The sequence below is a fragment of the Canis lupus genome, chromosome 18 (genome assembly GCF_003254725.2).
Source record: "Canis lupus dingo isolate Sandy chromosome 18, ASM325472v2, whole genome shotgun sequence".
In the NCBI taxonomy this organism is placed as follows: domain Eukaryota; kingdom Metazoa; phylum Chordata; class Mammalia; order Carnivora; family Canidae; genus Canis; species Canis lupus.
This window is the reverse complement of record NC_064260.1, coordinates 21,498,487-21,524,376: the sequence shown is the minus strand read 5'-3', so window position 1 is coordinate 21,524,376 and position 25,890 is coordinate 21,498,487. Positions and strand designations below refer to the sequence as shown.

The following is a 25,890-nucleotide window of genomic DNA, read 5'->3' as shown; positions in this document are numbered from 1 at the left end:
TCCTATAAATACACAGAAGAATCCCTGAAGATAGGAGTCTCTAAAGGAATGTTATATTTACATATGTGTTATATCTGCATTTACATTTGTTTTTAGTATAAATAGTAATATATAGGTTTCAATGTAAAAGAGTGCCAAATATTTAAATTCCATTTTATTTTAAATATATAACCACAAACTCCTGGTCTTAACTATGACTTATACTTTTTTTTTTATGACTTATACTTTTAAAAAATTATGTTTGAAAAATTTCTAAGCTCTATTTATAAAATTACAATAAAGCATTTGCCAGAAAAATAAAAACTGAAATATTCTGAAAATTGAAATATTTAGAATACCATTTTAAATCTTCTACTTGATCCCAGGTTTACTTTGTATAAGTACACATATGTTTTTCATATCTGTATATCATTCAAGTGTAGAACTTTTTCAAGCAACTTGTATTGATTCAAATTTCAGTTAAAAATACCTTAAGCTAGGTGTCCCTGGAAGGCCCTGTCAGTTAAGCATCTGCCTTTGGCTCAGATCATGATCTCGGGGTCCTGGGATTGAGCCCCAAGTTGGGTTCCCTGTTCTGCTATTTGCTCTCCCTCTGCCCCTCTCTCCCGCTCATGCACACATTCTCTCTCTCTCTCTCTCTCTCTCCTCTCCTCCCCACCAAAAATAAATAAATAAATAACCTTAAGCTAGGAAAAAAGTATACTCCCAAAGTCTACATTTTGATGTTGATAGCATAAATGTCAACTTTTTCTGAGCTAAAGGAAAGAATTGTTTAGAAGTGAATACAACAATGTGAATTTTAGCCAAGTTTTTGTTTTAATGAACACATTTTTATGTTCAAACAACTAATAATGCCTTTGAAAGATTTATTAAATAAAAGATGTTAAGTTCTAGACAATACAGGAGATTTTAAAATTTGGTATAAAAATAGTAAACTTCCTATAAAATGATAAGATGGGTTCCAATTGATGGAACGGCCACTGGGCACATCTTTGGAAAGCAAGTGAATATATTTGTATTAAGCAGAAGCTTCTTTGAGGATTATAAAGAAATAGTAAGTTGAACTGCAGTGTCATATTTGGAATTTCCCAAGGCATAAAAAATATTTTTTCTGTCCTCATTCAAAAAAAAATTGAAGTTTCGACAGTGTCTAGAAAGGCTATTATAATTAAATGCTTTTAAAATGAATTAAATGGTATTGATTATGTGTATATACAGTTTAAATAGATGATAGAATAATATCTGGTGCCCATAGTGATTCACACACACACCCCACTACCTTCTTGTAAAAGGTATTGCTATCTTTTTTAAAGGATATGTGATATTGAAAAGTAGAAAAAAGTGTTAAATGTTAATAAAATACAGGAGCATTTTTAAAAAATGAAATTACAATTGTTATATAGCATTCTGTTAGTTTCAGGTATGCAGCATAATGATTTGGTACTTGTATACATTGCAGAATGATCACATGAAGTCTAGTTATCGACCACTAAGCAGTTTTAAAACAATTTTTTTTCATGCAGTGGGACCCTTTAAGATTTACTCTTAGCCACTCTCTATATGTAATATAATATTATTGACTATAGTTAGCATGGTGTACTTTATGCCTTCATAATTTATATCTCAAACTTTGATTCTCCTATCTTCCTTCACCCACCCATCCCCCAACCCTCCTCTCTTTGACAACCACCAATCTGTTTTCTATTTCTATGAGTTCTGTTTCGTTTGTCCATTTGTTTTTTTAGATTCTACATGTAAGTGAAATTATATGGTATATGTCTTTGGCTAAGTTCACTTAGCATAATATACTCTAGGTCCATCCATTTTGTTGCAAATGGCAAAATGTCATTCATTCTTTTTTATAGCAATGTAGTATTTCATTATGAAATAGTCCATGTACACACACACACACACACACACACACACCACATCTTTTTCATTACTTGTCTATAGGCACTTGGGTTGCTTCCATATCTTGGTTATTGTAAATAAAGCTGCAGTAAACACAGATCTTTTCAAATTTGTATTTTTGTGTTTTGTGTTTATTTTTTGTTTGTTTTGTTTTTTGTTTGTTTGTTTGTTTGTTTTCGGATAAATACTCCAAAGTGGAATTCCTAGATCATAAGGTAGTTAATTTTTTTGATGAACCTTTATATTGTTTTCCATAGTAGCTGCATCAGTTTACATTCCCACCAGTAGCACACAACTGTTGCCTTTTCTCCACATCCTCACTAATACTCATTTCTTGTCTTTTTGATACTTGCCTTTCTGACTCTAGTAGGATGATATCTCATTGTGGCTTTTATTTGCATTTCCCTGATGATGAGTGATGTGAGCATCTTTTCATGTATCTGTTGGCCATCTGCATATCTTCTTTGGAACAATGTCTATTTAGGTCCTCTGTGTTTTAATTGAATTGTTTCTTGTTTTTGTGGTTGCTGCGTAGTTGCATTCATTAAGTATTGTGGATATTACCCTTTCCACGATACATGATTTTCAAATAGGTTCTTACTTTTGGTGGGTTGCCTTTTGATTTTGTTGATGATTTATTTCACTGTTCAGGAGCTTTTTAGTTTGATGTAGTCCACTTTATTTTTGTTTTTGTTGCTCTTGCCTTTGGAGTCAGATTCAAAATATTATTGCGAAGACTAATATCAAGGAGCTCACTGCCTGTGTTTTCTTTTAAGAATTACATAAATTTAATTGAACACCAATAAAAAATAAATTTATTAAAAAATAAAAGAATTATATAAATTTTGATTTTACATTCAAGTCTTTAACCTGTATTTTGAATTAATATTTGCCTACGTTGTAAGATACTGGATCAGTTACAATCTTTTTGCATATAGTTGTCCAGTATTTTCAACAGTATTTACTGAAGAGACTATCCTTCCCTTCTGTATAATCTCACCTCCTTTATCATAAATTAATTGATCAGATATGCTTGAGTTTATTTCTGGGCTCTCCTGTTCCGTTGATCTTTGTGTATGTTTTTACGCACAGGCTTGGTTTTAGACACAAAATGTTGGCAATGTCATATTTAGGAATAGCAGATAAAAGGCAAAAAATTGGGAGATTGATACTTTAGTAGAATAAATATAAGAGAATTCTAGTTGAATCAAAGAAATGAAAGGCTTTGCCTCAGATTGATTTGGAAGGCCAGAGAAACTGACAAATACTATAAAAGATCCTGGCTTCCATCAGTTTGATATGGAACACAAAGTGACAAGAACTTACAGGCTTCTTTTAAAAACATGAATAAGATTAATATCAAAGAAAATACATTTTGGGAAGAATGGGAAAATCCATTTTAGTAAGCCATCAATGTTTGTATTAGGACATTAACTGTGTGTTTAAGATGATATGAAGTTTATTACTCCTTAACAATTGCCAAATTTTGTTTTATGAAATATAATATTTAAAACATCTTGATCTGTTTGTTAACCTCCCGATCTTACATTTTATTGAAAGGTTGATTGAAGTTTTCTTTTCCGGAATAAAAATGTATGTTTCTCCATAATTAAATCTTGTCACTCCTGCCTCTGATGAATAAGGGTGGTTGGCATTTGTGCATTCAGAGCCGATGCTGATTTAAATCATTTCTGAAAGTCAAAGGTTGTAAGTGAATTGGGGAAGAGAGCCACACAGTGATGGTGAGAAGAGCATGTTCAGCAATTTGAAGTGTCTTTATAATCCATCTACGACTCCTGTGGTAGAACTTTATGGTCTTAGAAGCTCATGTAATCATCGAGCCTCGGCCTCCTGAGGCTCTGTAAGTGTAAAGGCACAATAGATTACCTCATCATTCTAAGGGAGGCAGAAGGGAAATTGCTTCTTCTCCAAGTGCACAGAAACATTAAAGTGTTCTACATACAGGAGGTGCAGGCATTGTGTCCCTGGTTACTCGGTTTAATTCAATAACTATTTTAAAAAGCAAAATTAAAAAAATACATTAGAAGATGATGGGTTTTTATTGACTTCAGTATCTTTATACTCTGTCTCGATGGACTGTGAGGCATACAGAGAGACACGGAATTGGTATTCAGTGCATTGATTTTAATGCAGATGTGAAAATCAGATTTGAAAGGCACATTAGGTTTTTTCTGTTAAATGAAAACTTTAGATACATGAAGCATCCTGCCCACTGATTACTTTTATAGGGAAAGATGTTTTGTTTATGAGAGGTCCGCATTGTTTCCTTTTGGCAATCTCTCTTGGGTAAGTAAAGCTTCTTTGGTAGGTAAGGGTCTGTAGAGCTTATTGGTGGCAATAATTAACTTCATTCAAAGCAATACTTTCAACTGTTACTGAAACAGTGACTCCTCGACCTGATTTTCCATGTACCTTTCATAGCTAAGCCACAGATTCAGTTTTCTAATTGTCTCTTGAATAACCCTTTTTAATGGATATTTCACAAGCACAGTCATTATGCTTAAAATTGAATTCACCGTTTTTGTCCCAAATATCCCCCATGCTCCAATGCTCATGTCTTTGTTAATAGTGCTATTCAGGCCCAAGCCAGAAAGCCAGTTCTTTTTTTGCCCTTTTTCTATTTTCTGTCACTACAATCTGCAGATTGTTTCTCCTCCTCTTCTTCTTTAAAGATGTATTTATTTCATAGAGAGAGCAGTGGGGAGGGGCAGAGGCAGAGTAAGAAGGAGAAGGAGAGAATCTCAAGCAGACTCCCCAATGAGTGTGGAGCCTGACATGGGGCTCAATCTCACTACCCTGAGATCATGACCAGAACCGAAATCAAGTCTGACTCTCAACCAACTAAGCTCCGTGGAGTCCCTTCTCTTCATCTTTTCAGTCTCATGGCACTTCCCATGTGTACCACCTTTTTTTTTTTTTTTTAAGTTCAGACCATTGCTATTCCTCACTCATCTAACCGTACTAGTTTTCTATCTTGTGTTCCCCATTCACATCTGTCTTGTTTTTAATCTACATTCACTCTTATTTCATAATGACTTCTGAGGAAAGTCTCAAGGGCAAGTATGTTTATTTTGCACATTCCCTTCTATGTCTCTGTAATGCCTAAAATAAAGGTATTTTGTGTTTAGCACTTTGGATCATCATAGCACTTGTGTGTCTCTATTTCTAATAGGCCACTGTTATCCCACATCCTCCTTTCACTCAACCATTTTGAATAACATCCAGCTTCTGGAATGTGTCTTTAAAAACACAACAAAACAAAGCATCATGCAAACAAAGGAAAAAAAAAAAAAAAAAGCAAAGCACTGTGCCATGTACAGGGTGAGAGTGATCACTGAATCAGCCACCTAGCCCTCCCATGACGTCTCCCCTCATCTTTAAAACTGTTTTGTCACCTCCTCCAGGAACTCGAGAGTGACCACCACACCTTTCTCTGACTCTAAAAACATTTGCTTAGCTTCATAGGCAGGTTTACTGTTACTAGAGTCTGTGATAGAAAAGCAGAATTTGATGTAAGCTGCTTTGATTTATCTCTCTGTCTTCTCTATTAGATTTAGAGCAACTTGAGAAGAATTTTCACAATTTATTTGATTTTAATTCCAAGAGCCTAGTCAAGGATTATTAAAAAATATTTTTGAATGATTGAATACAGTGCCAAAATTTAGACCTTCACCTCTCTAGGATTTCATTTATTACTGTAAAAGTGCCCAAACCAGTTCTAATCTGTCATATATTCCTTTGTGCCACATGTATCTGTTTGGATATTTCGGTGTTGCAGGAAAACTGTGTGACTTTTTATCTTTGAAAAATCATTCTATATCATAAAGCCATTCTTTTGCTCTCTGTGAATTTCCTATTTGTCAGTATCATTGGTGTCTCTTATCCTCATGGAGTGCTTTAGAACCATCTTTCCATGGTGAGTGCCTTTGCCTTCACATCTCAGCTTTAAGTATTTCTTCAGAGAGAATATTCCGGACAGCCCAGTCTAAAGTAGCCACCTCGTCAATCTCTATGACGTACCAGTTTTAATTATTTAAGGAGCACCAACCGACTCTGATTGGTTATTATTTAGGTGTTCATTGTGTGTCACTTCCACTAGAATGTTAGAAGGCCTGACTGTTGGAGTGACCCTGTGACCCTGCTAACTCTGGCCCACAGACCCACCATTTACTTTTGTAAATAAAGTTTTATTTATTTATCTAGTTTTGAGTATAGTTGACACATAGTGTTACATTAGTTTCAGGTGTACAACACAGTGATTGGACAGGTTTGTACATTGTAATGTTCACCACAAGTGTAGCTACGCTCCATCCCTGTACATCACTACACTGTTATAATATCATAGACTGTATTTATTATGCTGTGGGTTTTCTCTTTTTTCTTTCTTTTCTTTTTTATTTCTGTGACTTATTCATTCCATAACTGGAAGTCTACATCTTCCACTCTCCTTCACCCATTTTTCCTAATCCCCTCTGGCAACTATATAAAGTCTGATTCTGCTTTTTGCTTGTTTATTCATTTGTTTTATTTTTAGATACCATTTATGAATGAAATAATAAGATACTTGTGTTTCTCAGTCTGACTTATTTAGCATAATACTCTCTAGGTCCATTGATGTTGTCTCCAATGATAAGATCTCATCCTTTTTATGGCTGTGTAATACTCCATTATATACATTACTATATGTGTGTGTACATACATAAATATGCACACATGCATATAAAAATATATGTACATATATAATACATGGGTGTGTGTGCGTGTGTGTACCACGTCTTCCTTATCCATTTCTCTGTTGATGGACACTTAGGTTCTATCCTTATATTGGCTATTGTAAATAATGCTGCAATAAACATAGAGGTGCATATATCTTTTTGAATTAGTGTTACTTTTTTTTAGGTAAATATCCAAAAGTGGAATTATTGGATCATAGGGTTATTTAAAAGTTTTTGAAGAATCTCCAACTGTTTTCTATAATGGCTGTACCAATTTACATTCTTTTTTTTTTTTTTTTTTTTTTTTTTTTTTTTTTTAAATTTTTTTTTTTAATTTTTATTTATTTATGATAGTCACACAGAGAGAGAGAGAGAGAGGCAGAGACACAGGCAGAGGGAGAAGCAGGCTCCATGCACCGAGAGCCCGATGTGGGATTCGATCCCGGGTCTCCAGGATCGCGCCCTGGGCCAAAGGCAGGCGCCAAACCGCTGCGCCACCCAGGGATCCCCCAATTTACATTCTTATCAGTAGTGTACAACTGTTCCTTTTCGTCCCTGTCTCCGCCAAGACTTATTTGTCTTTGTAAAAAATTTTAGTCATGTAAATAAAGTTTTATTGAGACACAGTCACATCCATTTGTTAATGTGTTGCCTCTGGCAGCTTTTTTCTACCATTCCAATGTGAGTCATTGTGACAGAGACCATGTAGGTCATAGACCTACAAATATTTCCTATCTGGTCCTTCAAGAAAAAGAAAATTGCCAGCTCCTGCTCAAGAACTTAGATCAGTGCTTCATACAGAGGAGGAACTCAGTAAATATTTGTTAGATGAGTGCGGGATAGAAATTAGGTGATTATAAAATGAAGCACACAAATTGGGAAATACATAATAGGAAGCTTCTTAGATAAAATTGGTTGACTTAAAGGGCTTCCTAAAAACTAGGCTATGGGGCATATACCAGACTCTTCAAAACTTGTGTGTTAAAAGGGGTTGATCTATTACAGAACTTGAAGTCAAGCCAAAGCAATGAGCAGAATTATTTGATTCCTCCAGTTCAGTTGATGATAGCCGTCACCTATCACTTTGGATTGAAGGGAGAAGGAATTCTTGGATCATCTGTACCTGCTTAGAATGTAGCACAATGAAGGTTAAACTAAAAATGTTTTGGTATTTACTGAAAATTACTTCTAACTTAAAAAGGTGACCTAACACATGAGAATAAAATTAATATATTCATTTAATCTTCCATTTACTTACAACTATTTTTGAGTACTTCACTATGTTAGTCACTACTGTTTCTTGAATGCCTATTATGCATTAAATATAGCATTATTTTCATTTTGCTGACAGCCCTATCTATCCTAGGTACTGTTTTCTTCATATTCCACCTGAAAAACTAGAACCCTATACATATATATAGTTTGCCAAGTGATATATAACTGTGTATTAAATACAGAACGGTCTCATCCCGTTACTTCTTCCACTATATCCGAGGTATTGGAGGAAACATAAATAACATAATGTCTACCCTAGTAACTGATAGGAAACATGCAAATAAACAAAGATAGTGAAATATGGGAAGCATGTGATGGAGGTCTACAGGAAAAGCTGTAAGAGAGTGGAAATGTTTATAGTCTGCTAAATAAGGAGCAGATGGGGTAGGAAAAATCACAGAAGACCCTACAGAGAAGGTGATGCCAACTGTGCTAGAAAAAAAGGGAGAAGGTTGACAAACGAGCATGGTAGACCCAAGTCCAGAGAGACAGGACAGTATGTGAAGTGCCATGGGAGGTGTTTCCTCTGAGTAAGACACAAGTCTCATCACAGATTGGGTTTATGGCACACGAAACGCAATGGAAGACCAAATCGGGAGATTGGTGGGACCAACGTTTATGGAGAATAACTGAAGACTTTTGATTAGGGAGGGTACTTGCAGAGAAGAATACTGTGACATCAGTAGGAAGAATGGGTGACAGTGAGCTGAAATTGGAAACAGGGAGACTATTTGAAGGTTATTGCTAAAAACCTAAATATGGCCCTAGAGTAAGAGAAGATAAATATGTAGGGACTAGCACCCACATGTCCTGCTCTTTTACCATCTTCGGTTACATTTAACAGATCAGAAATCTTTAAGCCATTTCTAATAGTTTGTGCAAATGATTTGTTTTGATCAGGTTTTGAATCGTTTATATTTTGAAACTATGCCAAAATAACCTGAGTTTCTTGCCTAGTTTTACTTGAAAAATTTAAGCTTTTGTGAGATATTAAGCTATGATTTATTAATTTATTATTAAACACGTGATTTATGAAGATAGATAAATAATTAATTATTTTTTATTAAATTATTTGCTGAGGAACACGTATAAATATAAATTTATAAATAATAAATATAAATTTATTTTATAAAAATAAATTTATATTAATAAATATAAATTTCATGTGTCAATAACTGTAACAAGTATATGAAATATACTTGTTAATATAATAAATATAAATTAATTAATAAATTAATAATAAATAATACATTTAAATAATAATAAATATAAATTAATAAATATAAATTTCATGTGTCAATAACTGTAACAAGTATATGAAAATCTGAACAAATCATGCTCAGTGTGTTGTAAGCATTATGAAAGCTGACAGTTGATGTATTTTTACAGATGTCTATTTGTATAAATAACAAAGTATGTACTAAGTGTTCTGCAGGTATGTATGCTCTATGCACAGGGACGATCTCTATTCATGTGCAACCAGAGATGTAAGGACGTTAACCTCATGTCTTAGAAATGATGTTAGAGTTTCTTCACAAGTCTGTAACAAGCTAGTTCAATTTCTTAGATTTGTTTGTTTTCACTGTGAAGCAGTGCGTGGTGTTAAAACCTAGTGATTGGTCTTCTTGATTATAGCCAGCTACTACATACTGTGTTTCAGGGCATCTAATCCTTCCACCTTAAAATCACCATGCAACTCTGTTCTAAGACTGGCTGATACAACCCTCCGTACTGGGCAGTGTGTGCCTCACTGACAGCATCACCCTATTCCCCAGGAGCCTTGTTATCCTTCTTCTTCAACCATATCTTGTTAGTCTGCTCCAATACTTTTTGATCCTTCCTAGTGAATTCAGCAGCCCAGTTTGACACATAGACACTAAATTCCCTATGCAGTTAGGCAGTCTCAGAGCAAAGGCAAGGGATTTCCCATGTCTAATTTGCTCTGTAATTCTCATCCGAGTTTCCTCTCAGGTCTACCAGAACTGGGTGTTCATTACTCCATGTGTATGTGTGCATGTGTTGCTTCTGGTACATATATTAGATCTTATGTCATTTCCTCTGCCAGAATTTTATTGTTGTCCGTGCTACATTCAGGGCTGCATTCACCCAAGTGGTTTGATTTCAGGAGCATGGGAAGTATCCCATTGTAAAAATTATCTCCTCCCTCAAATTACATGGAACACTGAGTGATATCATTAGTCTTTTTTTCTTTCAATTTGCATTCTCTTAGATGTCAATGGTTTTAGAAGAGTTAACACACTGTTTTCTTCATGTAATGTCAAGTGAAGTAGTGCCATTGGCCATTAATTTGGGGCCAAGGTGAGAGAAAATGTTCCTGAGGCAAGAGGAGGATACAAGGTCTTAATTCCTCATCCTAGCATTTAGGGAGCTCGATCAGAATTGTTCCATCAAGATATTTTTAGTTTTAGTGTTGTATTTTTTTTTAAGATTTGTCTATTTGAGAGAAAGAGCAAGAAAGGAGAGAGCATAAGTTGGAGAGAGGGGAGGGGGTGAGAGAGAGAATCTCAAACTCCCTGCAGAGAGTGAGCCTGACGTGGGGCTCGATCTCATGACCTGAGCCAAAATTAAGACTGAGCCACCTAGGCACCCCTTTCAAGATACGTTTCTAGAAAATCTTTTGTATGCTGGATATTAAAAGGTAAATAAGATGATAATGATAAGGGCTGGTGGAATGTATTGTGCAGTTACTGAGTGACAGTTTTCTAAGTCCATGTAATCTTCAGCACGGCTCTGTGAGGCAGATGCCCTTATAAGACCCATTGTTCAGGGGAGGAAAATGAGCTGTGAGGGAGATTGAAACATTTTTCCCAAGGTCAGGTCTTTTCTTCTGGCATCAAGCCATGAGGTCTATGAGTGGGAAGGCAGTCAGTGAGAGTAGTCTTTGCTTGCACTATATACATCCGCATACTCAATTCATAAATGCCAAGTATTCAGAGGAAAGGGTACCACAGGAAAATATTATATATGTTTAAAAAAACACCCTTGATTTAAGGTTTTTTAAATTTGGTCTTAATTGAATATTCATTCTCATATGGCTCCCAACTCCATTTGAATGGTCTCAGAGTTTATTTCTCTGTAAAATTCCCCTATTTCATATTTCATTTTTAAAAGTTTAAATAAAAGATGTTTAGAGCATTTTTAGGTATTTTCATTTGTTCAAAATTTAGCATGCTCTGTGTTTGCTGAAATATATCACTAATATATAGAAAGGAGATATTTAACTTTTTAAAACAATTTTCATTACAAACCGTCAAATTGATGGTAAAAATAACTTGGTTGAAGTAGTATCAATGGGAGCAATTGGATCATCTTTGTCAGGTAATGACACTAAAGTTCCTGGTTTATATTTACAAATTAATACAGTGTTTTCAAATTTAAAATTGTATTTCAACCGCATGATTCCAGTGAAGAGCACCTCATCATGTGAGAGCTTCTAAGTAAAGCAGACAGAAAGAATGTAGCTCATTACAAAATAAATAGAATTACAGTCTAATTGCTGCATGTAAAAGGAATGTTCCTGTTAAAGTGAAATAACTGACAAGACTAAAATAATATGCTGAGCTGTAGAAAGAAGCTTGCTTCTGTGTAAAACAGCCAAAAGAGATACACACCATACAAGATTGTAAACAGCTAAGGAAAGGATTGCCATCATAGCTCTTGTTTACAGATTGCCTTTTATTCATAAACTTTTTGGACATTTATACTAATCCTGCAGATCATCTAGGATTCTTACTGTATTTGTGTTTATTTATTTTATTTAGATGAAAACAGCAGAAGCACAAGGGGTTGAATGATTAAAGTAGCAAGAGCCAGTGATACAGGCTCTTGGCTACCAAAGTTACTAATCATTTATTTGGTCTTAACTCTATTAGAAACAGAAAAGCTTAGAATGCTTGAAAGATAAAACAAAGGTTTTACCTTGCTTCCCATACTTAGGATCTTAAGCAGAATCCCTACATGCCTCCAAGAAAAATCTTACAAGTAATTACCATTTTATTGAAAGTGACATTCAAATCCTTCAATTAATAAACATGACATTAGATCCTCATGTTTTCCATTTCCCTGGCATTATTCTTATTTTCTGTAATGACAAAGTGGATTTCTTCTGGGCTTTTTTGTGCACGCCACAATTTGCAGATTTCATTAAAGCAGAACAGCTGGGTTCTGGGCATTAGCCAGGTGCTCAATCTATGGGAAGCTAAAGAAAGGGAGCAAGGCCAGAAAGCTCAGTAATACGGGGGTCAGGGAACTCACAAGGACAAGGGCCTTTTAATATTAGTACCAAATTCACTATAGGAATAAGGCTTATCTCCTCATCAGGGCCCACGTGTGCCTTGGAGCCTTCTGTTCACCAGTCCGCAGTGGGAGGTGGTAGATTCTGGTGCCTGAGATGTGATTAGAGAGATGAGATTTGGTTTTCCAGTCTGTCTGTACCTTATTAATCTTTCATTTACACTGGGATTAGATGAGATTCCATTAGCCAAATCCACTGAAAAGATTCATTCATTTTAATATTTATGCACACTGTCTAGTCCTTAAAGTGGATTCTTTTTGTGTGTGTACTTAATTGGATCAGTGGGCTTCTTCTTATTAACATTTTTCCTTTATAGAGATGAAGTTGATGAATAAAATTAGTGACATCTGGTGCAGCTCATCTGTCAAATATAACTTTTAATAACTACCTTATGTACTATAGGATAAAATGAACATTGCGGTAAAGGTAAAATCAGTTTAGTTTAGAATCACATAGTAAGTGTTGACTCATTAAAAGAAAAATAAAGCAAAACTGTAATATTCTGTGAATGTCCAAAAACAGGGGGTAAGAAAGGATGAAATTTAATGGCACTAAGAAATAGCTTTGAAGTCCTTACTTAGGTATGAGAAGAGTGCGTTAGAATTTCTGACACTAACATGAAAATCTGCCCCACCCAAAGGATATGAAAATGTTGCTCAAAGCATTAGTATCATGAAATACTATTTTTAAATTATATTGACTTTCACTGTGAAGAAGAAATTTTGTTTTGACTTTTTGTTGACACTGTTCATTGTACATATGGCTTTTTAAAAAGTATATTGGATGTCCTGTGTTTATAGTTTTTCTTGAGCAAGATTTCTAAAGCTGGCATTGTTGACATTTTGAGCTGGGTAATTCTTTGTGGTGGGGGTCATCTCGTGCATCCTAGGATGCTCAGGGCATCCCTGGCCTCTCTCCACTAGGTGCTAGCAATCTCTCATGCATCATGACAATCAAAATGTCTCGAGGCTTTGGTGCATATTCCTCTGGGAGAAATATCACTGTCAAATGAGAAACAGTGTGCTACAAAGGCATAGTTATTTTTTTTTTTTTCACTTTTAAAATTCTAGGTAACCAGAGCTACACATATAATGAAAGCTTAGAAATCAGTTGCTCATGAACAGCACAAATTTTAGAATCTGACATAATTATTTGAGTGCTATATTGCTAACATTTCCCACTGTTTTTTCTGTCAATTTGAATACCTTTTCTATGTTTTATTTTTGCCATTTAAAAAAGGAGATAATATTAGTATCTCACTCAAAGTGTCATTCTAAAAGTTAAATGACATAATGCATAGAAAGTGGTTACCACAACTACTGTCACACAGTGTGTGCTTATGAGGTATTACTGACTTTATCAGTGGCAGTAGTTTAAGTACTACATGCCAGTGTTATCTAAATGCAAGGCTATAATAGAGCAGTATTATTAGTTAAATGGAAAGAGCGTAGTAAACATTTTGTTCAGTTCTCTTATTTTACTTATTTAACTGTAGCGTGTTTAGCATTGTGAAACAAAAATAATTTTAGTATCTATTTTGTTTCATAGCTTTAACATTTACAGGCCTTATCAAAGACGTGTCAAATACCTTGTGTTTTGTAAAAGACATTTTTGATACAGACTTATCAAAGTTATTTTATATTTTGAATAAATCCTACTATGTTTTTTTCTTTGTCTTGCTAGCTTCTATCTGCTTTGTTTGAAAGATGTAGTTGACGTTTATGGGTGTTGTAATTAATCTTAAGGTTTTTCAAATAGTCATATGGTGCTTTCAAGGTACAGTGAGGCCCTGAACCATGACTAAGTCAAGAAAATATATTCAAATTTCAAAGGGAGCGACAGTGTGATACTTTATGGGTTGAAATTTGTGGAGGAAAATAGGATTCAGAACTTGTCAATGATTCTGTAATCCATGTCATAAATAAGATGTAGATTTAAGTCATGTATCTTAGAAGAATTAGCAGGAATTGTAAGGTACTCCTTTTGTGCTGTTTCAAATTAGATTTTTCTTTGTTCCCTTGAGAAGCTAGATTGAACAATAGAATATTCTGAAAGAGAATTGCTGAATACCAAGGCCACGTTTTTGAAAGTATAAGAAGTATAAGAAGAATAGAGACGTATGCTTGGCATTTTGAATCAATTAACAGTGAAATCCTTCCATACTATTCAGAATAGAGGCCCCCAAGTCAAGGCTGACTTCTCCAGCATTCACTGCTTCTAACAGGCTTAGCCTTGCACATTTATAAAAGACTTTTTGTTTTGTTTTGTTTTGTTTTGCAAATCACAACAATTTAACAAAGCTAAAAATCTCCATTTCTTAAAAGTGGACATAAAATGAGGACTAACTTTACTCTTTGTGTAGCCATAAGACACTTAATTCTAAGTTCAGTAGTAATTGGCACTAGGTTCAAGGCTAGATCATCATAGGTTCAAGGCTAGATCATCATTGACCAGTTAGTCTTCACAGGGAAAAAAAAAGTAAGCCACTCATGTACTTCTAAGATCTGTTCAAGCAAGAAATTAAAGAGTTGTGTGAATGCAAAACAGTATTAGTTGGGGGGGAGCAGTGAGTAAAAGGCCATGAGTGAATATAATATAGGTTAAATAACATAATACAGTGTATAATTGAAAATAAGAAATGCGGGGGCATCCTGCGTGGCTCAATGGTTTAGTGCTGCCTTCCCAGGGCATGATCCTGGAGACCCAGGATCGAGTCCCACGTTGGGCTCCCTGCATGGAGCCTGCTTCTCCCTCTGCCTCTGTCTCTGCCTCTCTCTCTCTCTCTTCTCTGTCTCTCATGAATAAATAAATAAAATCTTAAAAAAAAGAAAATAAAAAATGCAATATAATTTTAAATATTGCTAAAGAATCTATAGAAGAGTTATTATCTGTGTTCCTAAGTTTATCTGTCTAAATAAAAGGATGAAGTTATGTGGCCAAAAAATATTCCAAGATTCCAAGTTTTTTTAAATAATTTATTCTGAAGTTCCTATATGAAACATCTTTTGGCTACCAATTTATATCATTATTCTGCAATTAAATAAAAGTCTTTGAATTTTGATTTCTTTCTGTAGACATTCAAGTAAAGATTGTGACTTCCATAAAACTAATTGCTTTCAGCATTCTTTGTAATATACAATGACAAATGGAAACAAAGTCTGTTTAATTTTAGTGAGTCGGAATGCCACAATTACTTTTTGAGTGTCAAGTCTTTATAAGAACAAACAGAACAATGCATTTTCATATTCATATTAAACAGTGATGTTTGTTGAAGGTAATTTTCGGAGGTATTTGGGCTCCTTTTATTTTTCTCATCATAGAAGGATTATGTTTTATATCTTTTCAGTACCATAGTATTAGGGAAATAGAAGAGACTAAAAATACTGGTTGAGGACAGGAAGGCACTAGCATAACCACATAAACACTTGGTAATACGAAACACCGCCCCCCCCACAAAAAAAAAAAAAAAAAACTATTGGTAACTTACCTTTTCTAATATACCAGGCTTTCTACCTAGTTGTAGCCAGAAGAATTACTTAAAAACATCTTCCTAATGAAGCCTACTTAGGAATTTAAATAAGAGAGAGAGAAAGAGAAAAAAAAATGTGTAGGTAATTATAATGGAAGTCGCAGGGGAAGCAAATAGATTCAGGAAATGACATAAACTTTTTAGCATGGCCAATATTCTGCATTAGTTTCACTCTTCTAGCATCTGCCGATTACCCAGTTATTTCAGTATTGTTTATCTTGAGTTATGCTAATAGCATAGAAATGGAGAGATATGAAGCACCGTAGTGATTTTGGAGAAGCCATTTAATTTTACAAGGATAAGCAGATAAAAGTCTGTTCATTTTAGGAAAACAAAATAAGGTATGTTTATTAGTCAAATGGAATACATAGAGTGGATCAGAAAAATATAACCAAATAGCCAAGAAGGATTTAAAATAGCATTCACACTTTTTGATTTGCTTTGATGCTTTACATATTTTCCTTTACATTTTTCACTTGTTCAGTGTAGTTGGAGAAAAGAAATCATACTTGAGCAATTATTTTTCCTTGTAGTTTTTTGGTGTTTTAAGGAATTTGAACAGTATAGTTGAATGAATGTCTCTGTGAAGTTTTCTGACTATAGACTTTACTAACTTTGCACTCCCATGACAGATTCTTTGATTTTGATTTCTTTAGACATTTAAGTTAAGATAATGACCAATAGAATAACGATTGCACTAAGAAAATCTGTATAAATATACGAGGGTAAATGGAAGCATCTGTATCCTTAATCTAAGATTAAGCCTTACACATGTGGTAGGTATACGGTACCATTTCTTTCATTTGAATGAAACTTATCAGTTCAAACACCTATTATACAGAATCTTCATGTACTTGGCTCATTTGCAGGTGAACAAATTTTGAGAAAAACATTTTGAAATCTCCTTCAGTAATGTCTTATCTGAAAAGGTATTTTCAGATACATAAACTGCAAACTTTAAGACCTATAACAATAATAAGAATATTTCAAAGCTTGACATTTTCCCCCAAGTACCTAAAAGTATATTCCACAGTGTATCAAAGCGTGATACTTAGTAGTTGTTACCAAACAAAACTGAGAAAACAGCAGCCTTGAAAACAAATAAAACTTTATTAAAAATAATTAGATATCAATTGTTGCTTAATGTGAATTAAAGAGTGACGGAAATTGAAGAGATAGCCGGAATAGATTGGCAATTAATGAAGTATATCTAGATCATAAGTAAACATGATTATTTGTTCAGTAGAATAATAGTGTAAAATTCATGAATGTTTAAAGAAAAGTACAATGTTCCTCTTTTCTGTGATGTTTTGTATATAACTATAAATATTCATGAATAGTGAGTATTAGTTCAGGTTATCTTTGTGAATATAAATTTTTATATAACGGGCCACTTAATGTTCATTGGATCATGCTTTTGAATATAAATTCACTAGTATCTCAGATGCACTATGGATCTGACCCAGCTCATGAATATTCACACCCACAACTCATCTTTCTGCAAGTAATCACATCCATAAAGATGGAAATCTTGTTAGTTCTCAATAATGAGAGATGCATTAGGATGCCCGTCCCAGAACAATTCCACAATACCCTTGCTTTCATTTTTTTGGTAAACGATCAACTTTAAAATATAAACACATATGCTGGGCATCTTTCTTGATAGAAGCTCTTGTTTCTTTTACCTTTATAAAATATTAGGCGCATTTTAACTGTGACTGCATGTGCTTCCTATACTTGCTGTGGTCCCTGAAAAGAGTAGGAATTAAGCTGTATCTCCAAGTCCTTATCCCAAACTCATTTCCACTGTTTAGGCTTGACCATACATTCTCAAGAGCACAGTGGTCCAATCTCCTCATCTGCTCAGGGCATGGTACATACTTTACATATAAAGGGGGCGTGGAGATGTGAGATGATGTATGACAGCTTTTTGTGTAAAGGGAAAATAATATTCTAAGCTGATTAAATGTTTAATATGTTAGAAATAAGATGCTATGATCATGGAGGCCCATAATTATAAATCATATGCTAAATCCCACATTATAATTGCTTCTCTTTCATTATAATGAATGGCATATGTTTTTATTTATTTATTTAAAGATTTTATTTATTTATTCATGAGACACACACACACACACACACACACAGAGGCAGAGGAGAAGCAGGCTCTATGCAGGGAGCTCGATGTGGGACTCGATCCTGGGACCCCAGAATCACTCCCTGGGCCGAAGGCAGGTGCTAAACTGCTGAGCCACCCACCCAGGCATCCTCAGCATATGTTTTTAATACCTTTCCAAATTCAGTCAGTAGTTACAAGTAAGAATCAAAATCAATGACCTGGCCCTTAATAGCATCATTCTCTAATATTTAATTGAACTAACCAGAGTAAAAGAACTATTGCTGGTAAAGATAGTAGTAAAGCAACAGCTCCTTCTAATTTCTAACACTGGTATTGTCAAGCCTCTGAATAAATTTTTTCTCTGTCAAAATGTATGCATTTATTGTTGTGTAAACAGTTAATGAACTATGTAAAATGACAAATACATACTTTTTTCCCCCAATTCTATTAACAGACCAAATTATGTTAGTAGTTTACAGAGATTCGTCAATAGAGAAGTGTGGCCATCCAACTGTGTCCTCAGATGTTCTGTAGATTTCTTTGGAGCTGCTTCAAGGGGAAGTACGCCTCCTGCCCCTTCTCCACTGGGAGAGCTGCTATTGCCTGTTTTATGTATCACAGTGGTTCTCAAAGGAAGCAGTTTTGTTTGTATTCTGACAATGTTTGGAAAAATATTGCTTATCACAGCTGGGGGGGTTGGTACTGGCATCTAGTGGGTAGAGGCCATAGATGCTGCTAAACATTCTACAATGCACAGAATAGTTCCCACAACAAAGACTTACCTAGCCCAAAATGTCAATATGGCCTCCATCATATAAAAATTTGTTTGGAGAAATAATTCCATGTCTAAACTTACTGACAACCACCAGATTAGAGTACTTTTAGAGCTAAAGTGATGAAAAAGTATAATATTCTACAAATAAATGAAGACAGATTCAATTAGTAATTATAAATTTGAATTTTTCTTTTTTTCTATAGCAACAATTGTGTTAAATGAACTCAACTGGACAAGTGCCTTAGATGAAGTTTTCAAAAAAAATCGAGAGGAAGATCCTTCATTGTTGTGGCAGGTGTTTGGCAGTGCCACAGGCCTAGCCCGATATTATCCAGGTAAGTGCTCGCTGACTCAGTGCGTATCAAATAAAATTGTAAGTACTAGGCTTAATATTTCTTGATATTTTTTAATAATTAGCTAATATCTGTTAGCTTCTCCTGTATTGTGAGAAAAAGCTATCACACTACTTTTATAAGGAAAGAGTATCCTTTCTTACGTGGGTTTCTATCTACCCAAGTCACTTTAAACTAAAAGACCTCGGGAGCAGCCGGCACTGTTGGCATCTGGAATCAGGCCAGGCTATAGTGATGCTATGAGCAGGTGTCTTTGTTACCTGGAACAGGGGATTTCATGAATCCTAAAACAATTCTGAGATTAGGGTCCATCTGCTCAACAAGGACAGAGTGTTGAATCACAGTGGAGAATGGAATAGAATCTTTTAGAAGCGAATTGAAATATTTCTCCAGATATCAAGTCTGTGTTCTTCTAAGTGTTGATGCTTTGCTTTAGTCAGTGAATGTGGATTTGTTAAAATGAGTATGACAGAAAATAAAATAAAATTTCAGAGAAAATAAAGCTTCCATAATTATCAGGTTGGATTAATTTTGAGGGCATTTTAGTGATGATATATATTCAGTGAAGAGCAATATATTTTACACATTAAAATGAATAAACCCTGATCTAATATCCTTCATTCTTATAAAGGAGGTTAAGGAGAAATAAATCAATAACAAAACTTTATGACTGGTATAGATCCTGAGAACTTGTTGAAAAAACTAAAAGAAACGTCTGCCGATATTTTTAACCTCATCTTTTAGAGTGAACTGTGGCAAATGCTTGTGCTTGAGTATTGTGAGATACATGCTAGGTAATTTGGCTTTGAACAATTGCAATATATAGAAGAATTCTTCTTATGACTTGAGTTTTCTCTTTTTTTTTTAATTTTTATTTATTTATGATAGTCACACAGAGAGAGAGAGAGGCAGAGACACAGGCAGAGGGAGAAGCAGGCTCCATGCGCCGGGAGCCCGACGTGGGATTCGATCCAGGGTCTCCCGGATCGCGCCCTGGGCCAAAGGCTGACTTGAGTTTTCTAAATATCTTTTACAAATAGAATTATTCATAATAAAAAGTCAAAACAGTGAAAATGGGGTGAAATAGAAATAAGCTAATATCTAGCTTTGTATGACAAAATGAATAATAGTATGTAGGCATCATCAGCCTGATTGGTCCTTAGATTAGGAAGTCATTCCGCATGGATGCAAATCCACATGGTGAGATCAGTGACAGTTATTTCTTTTTGTAGAAACTCAATGGGCTAGTCAAGACCTACTTCATTTTTCTTTGTTGAAAACAATCATGAGTTAATAAAATAATGTTAGTTAGTATCTGGGATCCCTGGGTGGTGTAGCGGTTTGGCGCCTGCCTTTGGCCCAGGGCGCAATCCTGGGACCTGGGATCGAATCCCACGTCAGGCTCCTGGTGCATGGAGCCTGCTTCTCCCTCTGCCTATGTCTCTGCCTTTGTGTGTGTGTGTGTGTGTGTGTGTGTGTGTGTGTGTGTGTGACTATCATAAATAAATAAAAAAATTAAAAAAAATAATGTTAGTATCTATGTAATATTATCATATAGGTTGCTACAGGAGTAGAATTTTCTACTTACAGAAATACGGTTCAGTATAGTACAACCCTTCCAAATATTCTTGAGTTATTTACTAATATATTAAAAGTCCTGTATTAGGAGATTGAAAATTTTAATATATAAGTCCTATTAAAAAATGCACCACTACTCATGAACATAATAAACCTCATATAATAATCCTTAAAGTTATGTCAGGTGTTACAAAACATTTTTAAGTATCATTTTGAAACATAGTAATTAGATACATGATGACTCATTCAGTAAATCACATGTTATAAGAATACATTTATCAATAACATAGCATTATATAATTGTAAAGTTTGTTAAAATGTATTGCCTCTTTACAAATTCCACATATGAGTAATTGATGGAAAGGTGGAAAAGATGAGAGAAAATTAGTGTAATAATGAAAAACCAAGAGCCAGTACCAGAGGGAAATTGATGATGCTGAGGGGGAAAAAATTGTTCTAAGAGAAATAGGGGAATGGAGGGAAGACTGCATAAGAAAGAAGAGCGAGAACATGAGGTCAAGAGAGGAAGGAAAGATGGGTTGAGTTATGAGCAGTTTTCAAAGATGGCTCTTTTTACAAGCAGCGCTCACTTTTAACCTTACTGATTATTTTCTATATTCTTTCATTTTGGATGCTAATCAAGGATAATGGCTTTGATTTAATGACTTTAATTTTTTTTTCTTAACTTTCTTCATATATTTTTAAGTGTGCTGACATTTGTCCACTTTATCTTGGAAAAGATGTTTATTTTTTTAATCTGTTTTAATTGAAGTTCGATTTGCCAACATACAGTATAACACCCAGTGCTCATCCTGTCAAGTGCCCCCCCAGTGCCCGTCACCCAGTCACCCCATCCCACCACCCACCTCCCCTTCCACTACCCCTTGTTCATTTCCCAGAGTTAGGAGTCTCTCATGGTTTGTCTCCCTCTCTGATATTTCCCACTCAGTTCCCCTCCTTTCCCCTATAATCCCTTTCACTATATCTTATATTCCCCGTATGAGTGAAACCATATGATGATTGTCCTTCTCCAACTGACTTACTTCACTGAGCATAATACCCTCCAGTTCATCCACGTCGAAACAAATGGTGGGGGATTCGTCCTTTCTGAGGGCTGAGAAATATTCCACTGTTTATATAGACCACATTTTCTTTAATTTGAAAAGATATTTGAATGTTTAATTTAGCTGAATCCTTGTGATTCCCCCCGCCCCTAATATTAGCTATGGAAGCAACCCTTGGCTTTCTTGTAGTACTTAGTTTTTGAGCAAAGGTGTGCCAGACAAGTTGGTTCATTGAATGACTGATGGCTGGAATTCATTTACCTATTAGAGGAGGTTATTTAAAATGGGTGTCTTGTATGCTACAAACCACACTTGACATAACTGAGACTTTGGTGATCTCTTCCTAAGTTCTTTTTATTTCATTTTGGTTTTTACTAACCTTTTGGTATACAAGAGCCATACATGATAGGTACAACTTGAGTTTGGAGATAATCTACCTTCTGATACCATCACTATATAATCAGTACTATAAACCTATCCATCTTTAGAAGTTTCTTGCCACCATGCCACCATCTTATCTATTATTATATTTCTTTGTGATAGGAGGGTTAGCAAATTTCTAAGCATATAATACAGTATTTGTAACTATAGGCATTATGTTGTTCAGAAGATCTCTAGGATTTATTCTTCTTCGATAACTGGAACTGTGACCCTCTAATACCTCCCCATTTCTCACCACTACTCTACTTCTATGACTTTACTCTTTTAGATTCTTCATGTAAGTGGTGTCCTGAATTATTTATCTTTCTGTATCTGGCTTATTTCACTTAGTGTGAAGTTCTCCATGTTCATACATGTTGTCACAAATGGCCGAAGATTCTCCTTTTTTCTTTTTTTTAGGACTGTTCTTTTTATATTAATAATAAAATAGAACCAAGTCTCTTTATCAAAGATTTTAAGACAATATTATAATTTAAAAGTAAGTCACCATATTTCTGTTGATGCTGACATGTTTTTAACACATTTAACACTTTTTTCAAGCTTAAAGCCTTTTTTTTTTTTTCAAGTAAAGTGATTTTTAAAAATGTCTCAGTAAGCCATACTTTTTTCTCTTACCATTTTCATACAGGCCAGGATAATGTAGGGTGGCTCATGTCTAATAAGCATCTGTTAAAGTAAAGGTCAAAAATAGTCTTTAATATTGTTAATTACCTTGCTATGAATGGAAATAAAACATGTTACTTTTACTTAATTGAATTTTTATATAATAAGATTTGTACCTCAGGCTTAGATCTTTCTAGTAGCTATGAGAAACTGGTTGGATTTTTGAAATTGTCTCAATCTTAATCATCAAATCTGGAAAAAAAATACAATAACTCTTCAGTTTATTCCCTAAAGGTTGTTAACGATGAGATAACAAACTGTAAAGTACTTTGGAAATAGAAAACAGTAGGCATTTTTACCAGAGTGACTATCAGAATAATTTTGCCTAAATTCATCTTTCTCTTCATGTGAGAAATTGAAGAACATAATTGAGATTACAGTCAGTTGACAAGGAAACTGAAATAGCCATCTGTTTACAACTCTGTCCACATTTTTAATAAATAATATCCACCAGTTAACACCACGTGGTTGAGGTGGTCGGAAGAGGAGGGTTTAGCCTCTGACCTTGGTTAATGCACTTCTCAAGAGGGTTTCTGAGTAAAATAAAAGATGCCCAGATAAGTAAGAATGTCACACAAACAACAATGAATTTTTTAATGTAGGTATACAATATTCAGGAAATATGCTAAAAACATATCTGACCTTTATCAAAATTCAAATTTAAGTGAATGTCCTATTTTTTTTAAAGACTTTATTTATTTATTCTTGAGAGCCAGAGAGAGGCAGAGACACAGGCAGAGGGAGAAGCAGGCTCCCTGCAGGGAGCCCGATGTGGGACTTGATCCCGAGACTCCGGGATCACGCCCTGAGCCGAAGGCAGACGCTCAACCACCAAGCCACCCAGGGATCCCCATTTATCCCGTTATTTAAATGACATGGAGGAACTACTAGAAGTTTCTAGAGCTGATATAGTATAAAGATACCTCTGCAGAGCTGGTTCTGAAAAGCAGTTTGGTCAGTAGTCAGTGACTTTTTGACCTCTGACATCTGTCCTTGGACCCGACTTCAGTGAACTGCCTGCTTTTGGTTGGTGTGGATAGATATAAACTGGAAAAAGGATTCTGTAGGTCTTTTTTCTTCTCTTCCTTCTGCTTTGGCTCTTCCACCCCCTCCCTTCCTCCTTTTTCAGCTTCCAACTTAGATGGGGGGCATAGGCTGTGTGATAAGGGAAGGGACCAATATATTGGGCGGAGGGTGGTTTTGATGCTTGTGACAACTGCCCTCTGCGTAGTGTGTACCTCGGCTAAGTGGGGCTACATCTGTGAGCCCATTTCTTCCCCAGTAACTTAGGATGAGAGAAGATGATTTCCAGTGCGGACACTAACACTATCTACTTCAGTGTTTAGGGTTTAGCCTTTGCTGGGCCCACAGTCCTTGTTTCATGGGACACGAAGTCCCCCAGGCAGCGTGCTGGCCGGCAAGGCAGTGTAATGTAGGAGTGCTTGCTTTTGAAGCTCTTAATGGATTTGGATAAATGAACTTTAAAGCTATTAAACTGCACTCCAAAGCTATCCGCTTTGTGAAATCTTACCCATCATATGAACAGAGGTTCACATTATTCCTTTACCTGTTAGCATCTCCTGCAATTGTTTTAATTCCTACTGTAATTGGGATCGTAATTAGGAATTAGTGGCTCATGGAAATGCCAGTGGAGGCAGTACTTACTCTTTTTTAGATCATTAGTTGTATTTGAAAAAGAAAGAAAAGGGCAGCCCTGGTGGCTCAATGGGTTAGCGCCGCTTCAGCCCAGGGCCTGATCCTGGGGCCCCGGGATCAAGTCCCATGTCAGCTCCCTGCATGGAGCCTGCTTCTCCCTCTGCCTGGGTCACTGCCTCTGTGTGTGTGTGTGTGTGTGTGTGTGTGTCTCATGAATAAATAAAATCTTTAAAGAAAAAGAAAGAAAAGCGTAATATCTACTTCATTTTCATATGACATTTTCCTTTTTTTTTTAGATTATATATATTTATTTATTTGAGAGAGGGGGTGGGGGGATAGCGTCTGAGATAGCGAGTGAGCACAAGCAGGGAGGAGAGGAGAAGCAGGCCTCCCGCTGAGCTGAGCTCCCTCCCAGGACCCTGGGGTCAGGACCTGAGCCGAAGGCAGACCCTTAACTGGCTCAGCCACCCAGGCGCCCCGATTTGACATTTTCTTAATGTCTCCATTAAGCATTTGTTCTTTCTCTGCCCTTCTTCATTTGTTCATTTCAAAACCACCGGATCACAATAAAGTGACCTATTACTTGTTGAGTTGGTGTGAAGTACACCTCTGGGAGACAATGCTGTGTTGTTGTATCTGCTAAGATTTTGCTGTAATAAAATGCAAAAGAACCTGTGTACGAAGTATATGGAGCAACCTATTATTTCTGTATGTTCTTGAGTTGTTTAGTACTTTTTAAAAAATAGCTCAAAAATGCTTTAAACGTCAAATAGCACATGACCGGGTGTAGTCCAAAGAATACTTTTTTTTCTTCTTGATTATTTAGGAATGCAGCACTTGCGATAGATTTCTAGCCAATTTGAAGAAAATAGAATAGTGTTTGAGCCTCAGCATTAATGGTATTTCTACAGGTAACTGTTTTCAGTGATGAATTATCTTTTTAAAAATTCCTAAATTCTTTTTTTTACTTAGATATTTGTGAATGGATGCAAGGTTTAACTATAAATGTATATTTACAGATCTCTGTATGAACAGACTTGAAATGGAAATGATGACATCATCACTTTTTTGTGCTAATAATTATTAAAATCCAGTGTACCGGTTATGGATACTACCAATTACAAAAACGATTGATTTCAACACTATGGAAGTTTGTTTCTGACCTAAGTCAGAGTATCACGCGGGGGTGCAGACGAGCTGATAGGGACGCTTCCCCCAGACGGGGTCCACACGCCTGCTTTCTCTTGTCATCTGAGCGTGGCCTCCGCCTCAGGCCCACCGCTGCTGCTTGTGCTCCTTCTTAAGGCACCAAGAACGGTTTTCTCCCCCTTGCTCAGAATACTTGCTGGAAGTCACATAAAACCTTCCCTCTTGTGGGACATTGGCCAGTATTCAGTGTTGTCATCAGCACAGTTATGTTCAGGAGGGCCATGTGCGTAGCTAAAGAGCAGACGCTGTACAAGGAAGGGGAGAAG

At 35.5% G+C, this 25,890-nt stretch overlaps 1 protein-coding gene across 8 annotated transcripts in view; it reads left to right on the top strand.

Moving 5' to 3' along the window:
- CACNA2D1 (calcium voltage-gated channel auxiliary subunit alpha2delta 1) overlaps positions 1 to 25,890 on the top strand; it is a 476,780-nt gene that overhangs the window by 319,298 nt on the left and 131,592 nt on the right. For all 8 annotated transcript variants that reach the window (XM_025449554.3, XM_025449559.3, XM_025449557.3 and 5 more), the window contains exon 7: positions 18,864 to 18,995. In XM_025449554.3, coding sequence (XP_025305339.1) covers positions 18,864 to 18,995 — 132 coding nt within the window. The remainder of the gene's footprint in view (positions 1 to 18,863; positions 18,996 to 25,890) is intronic.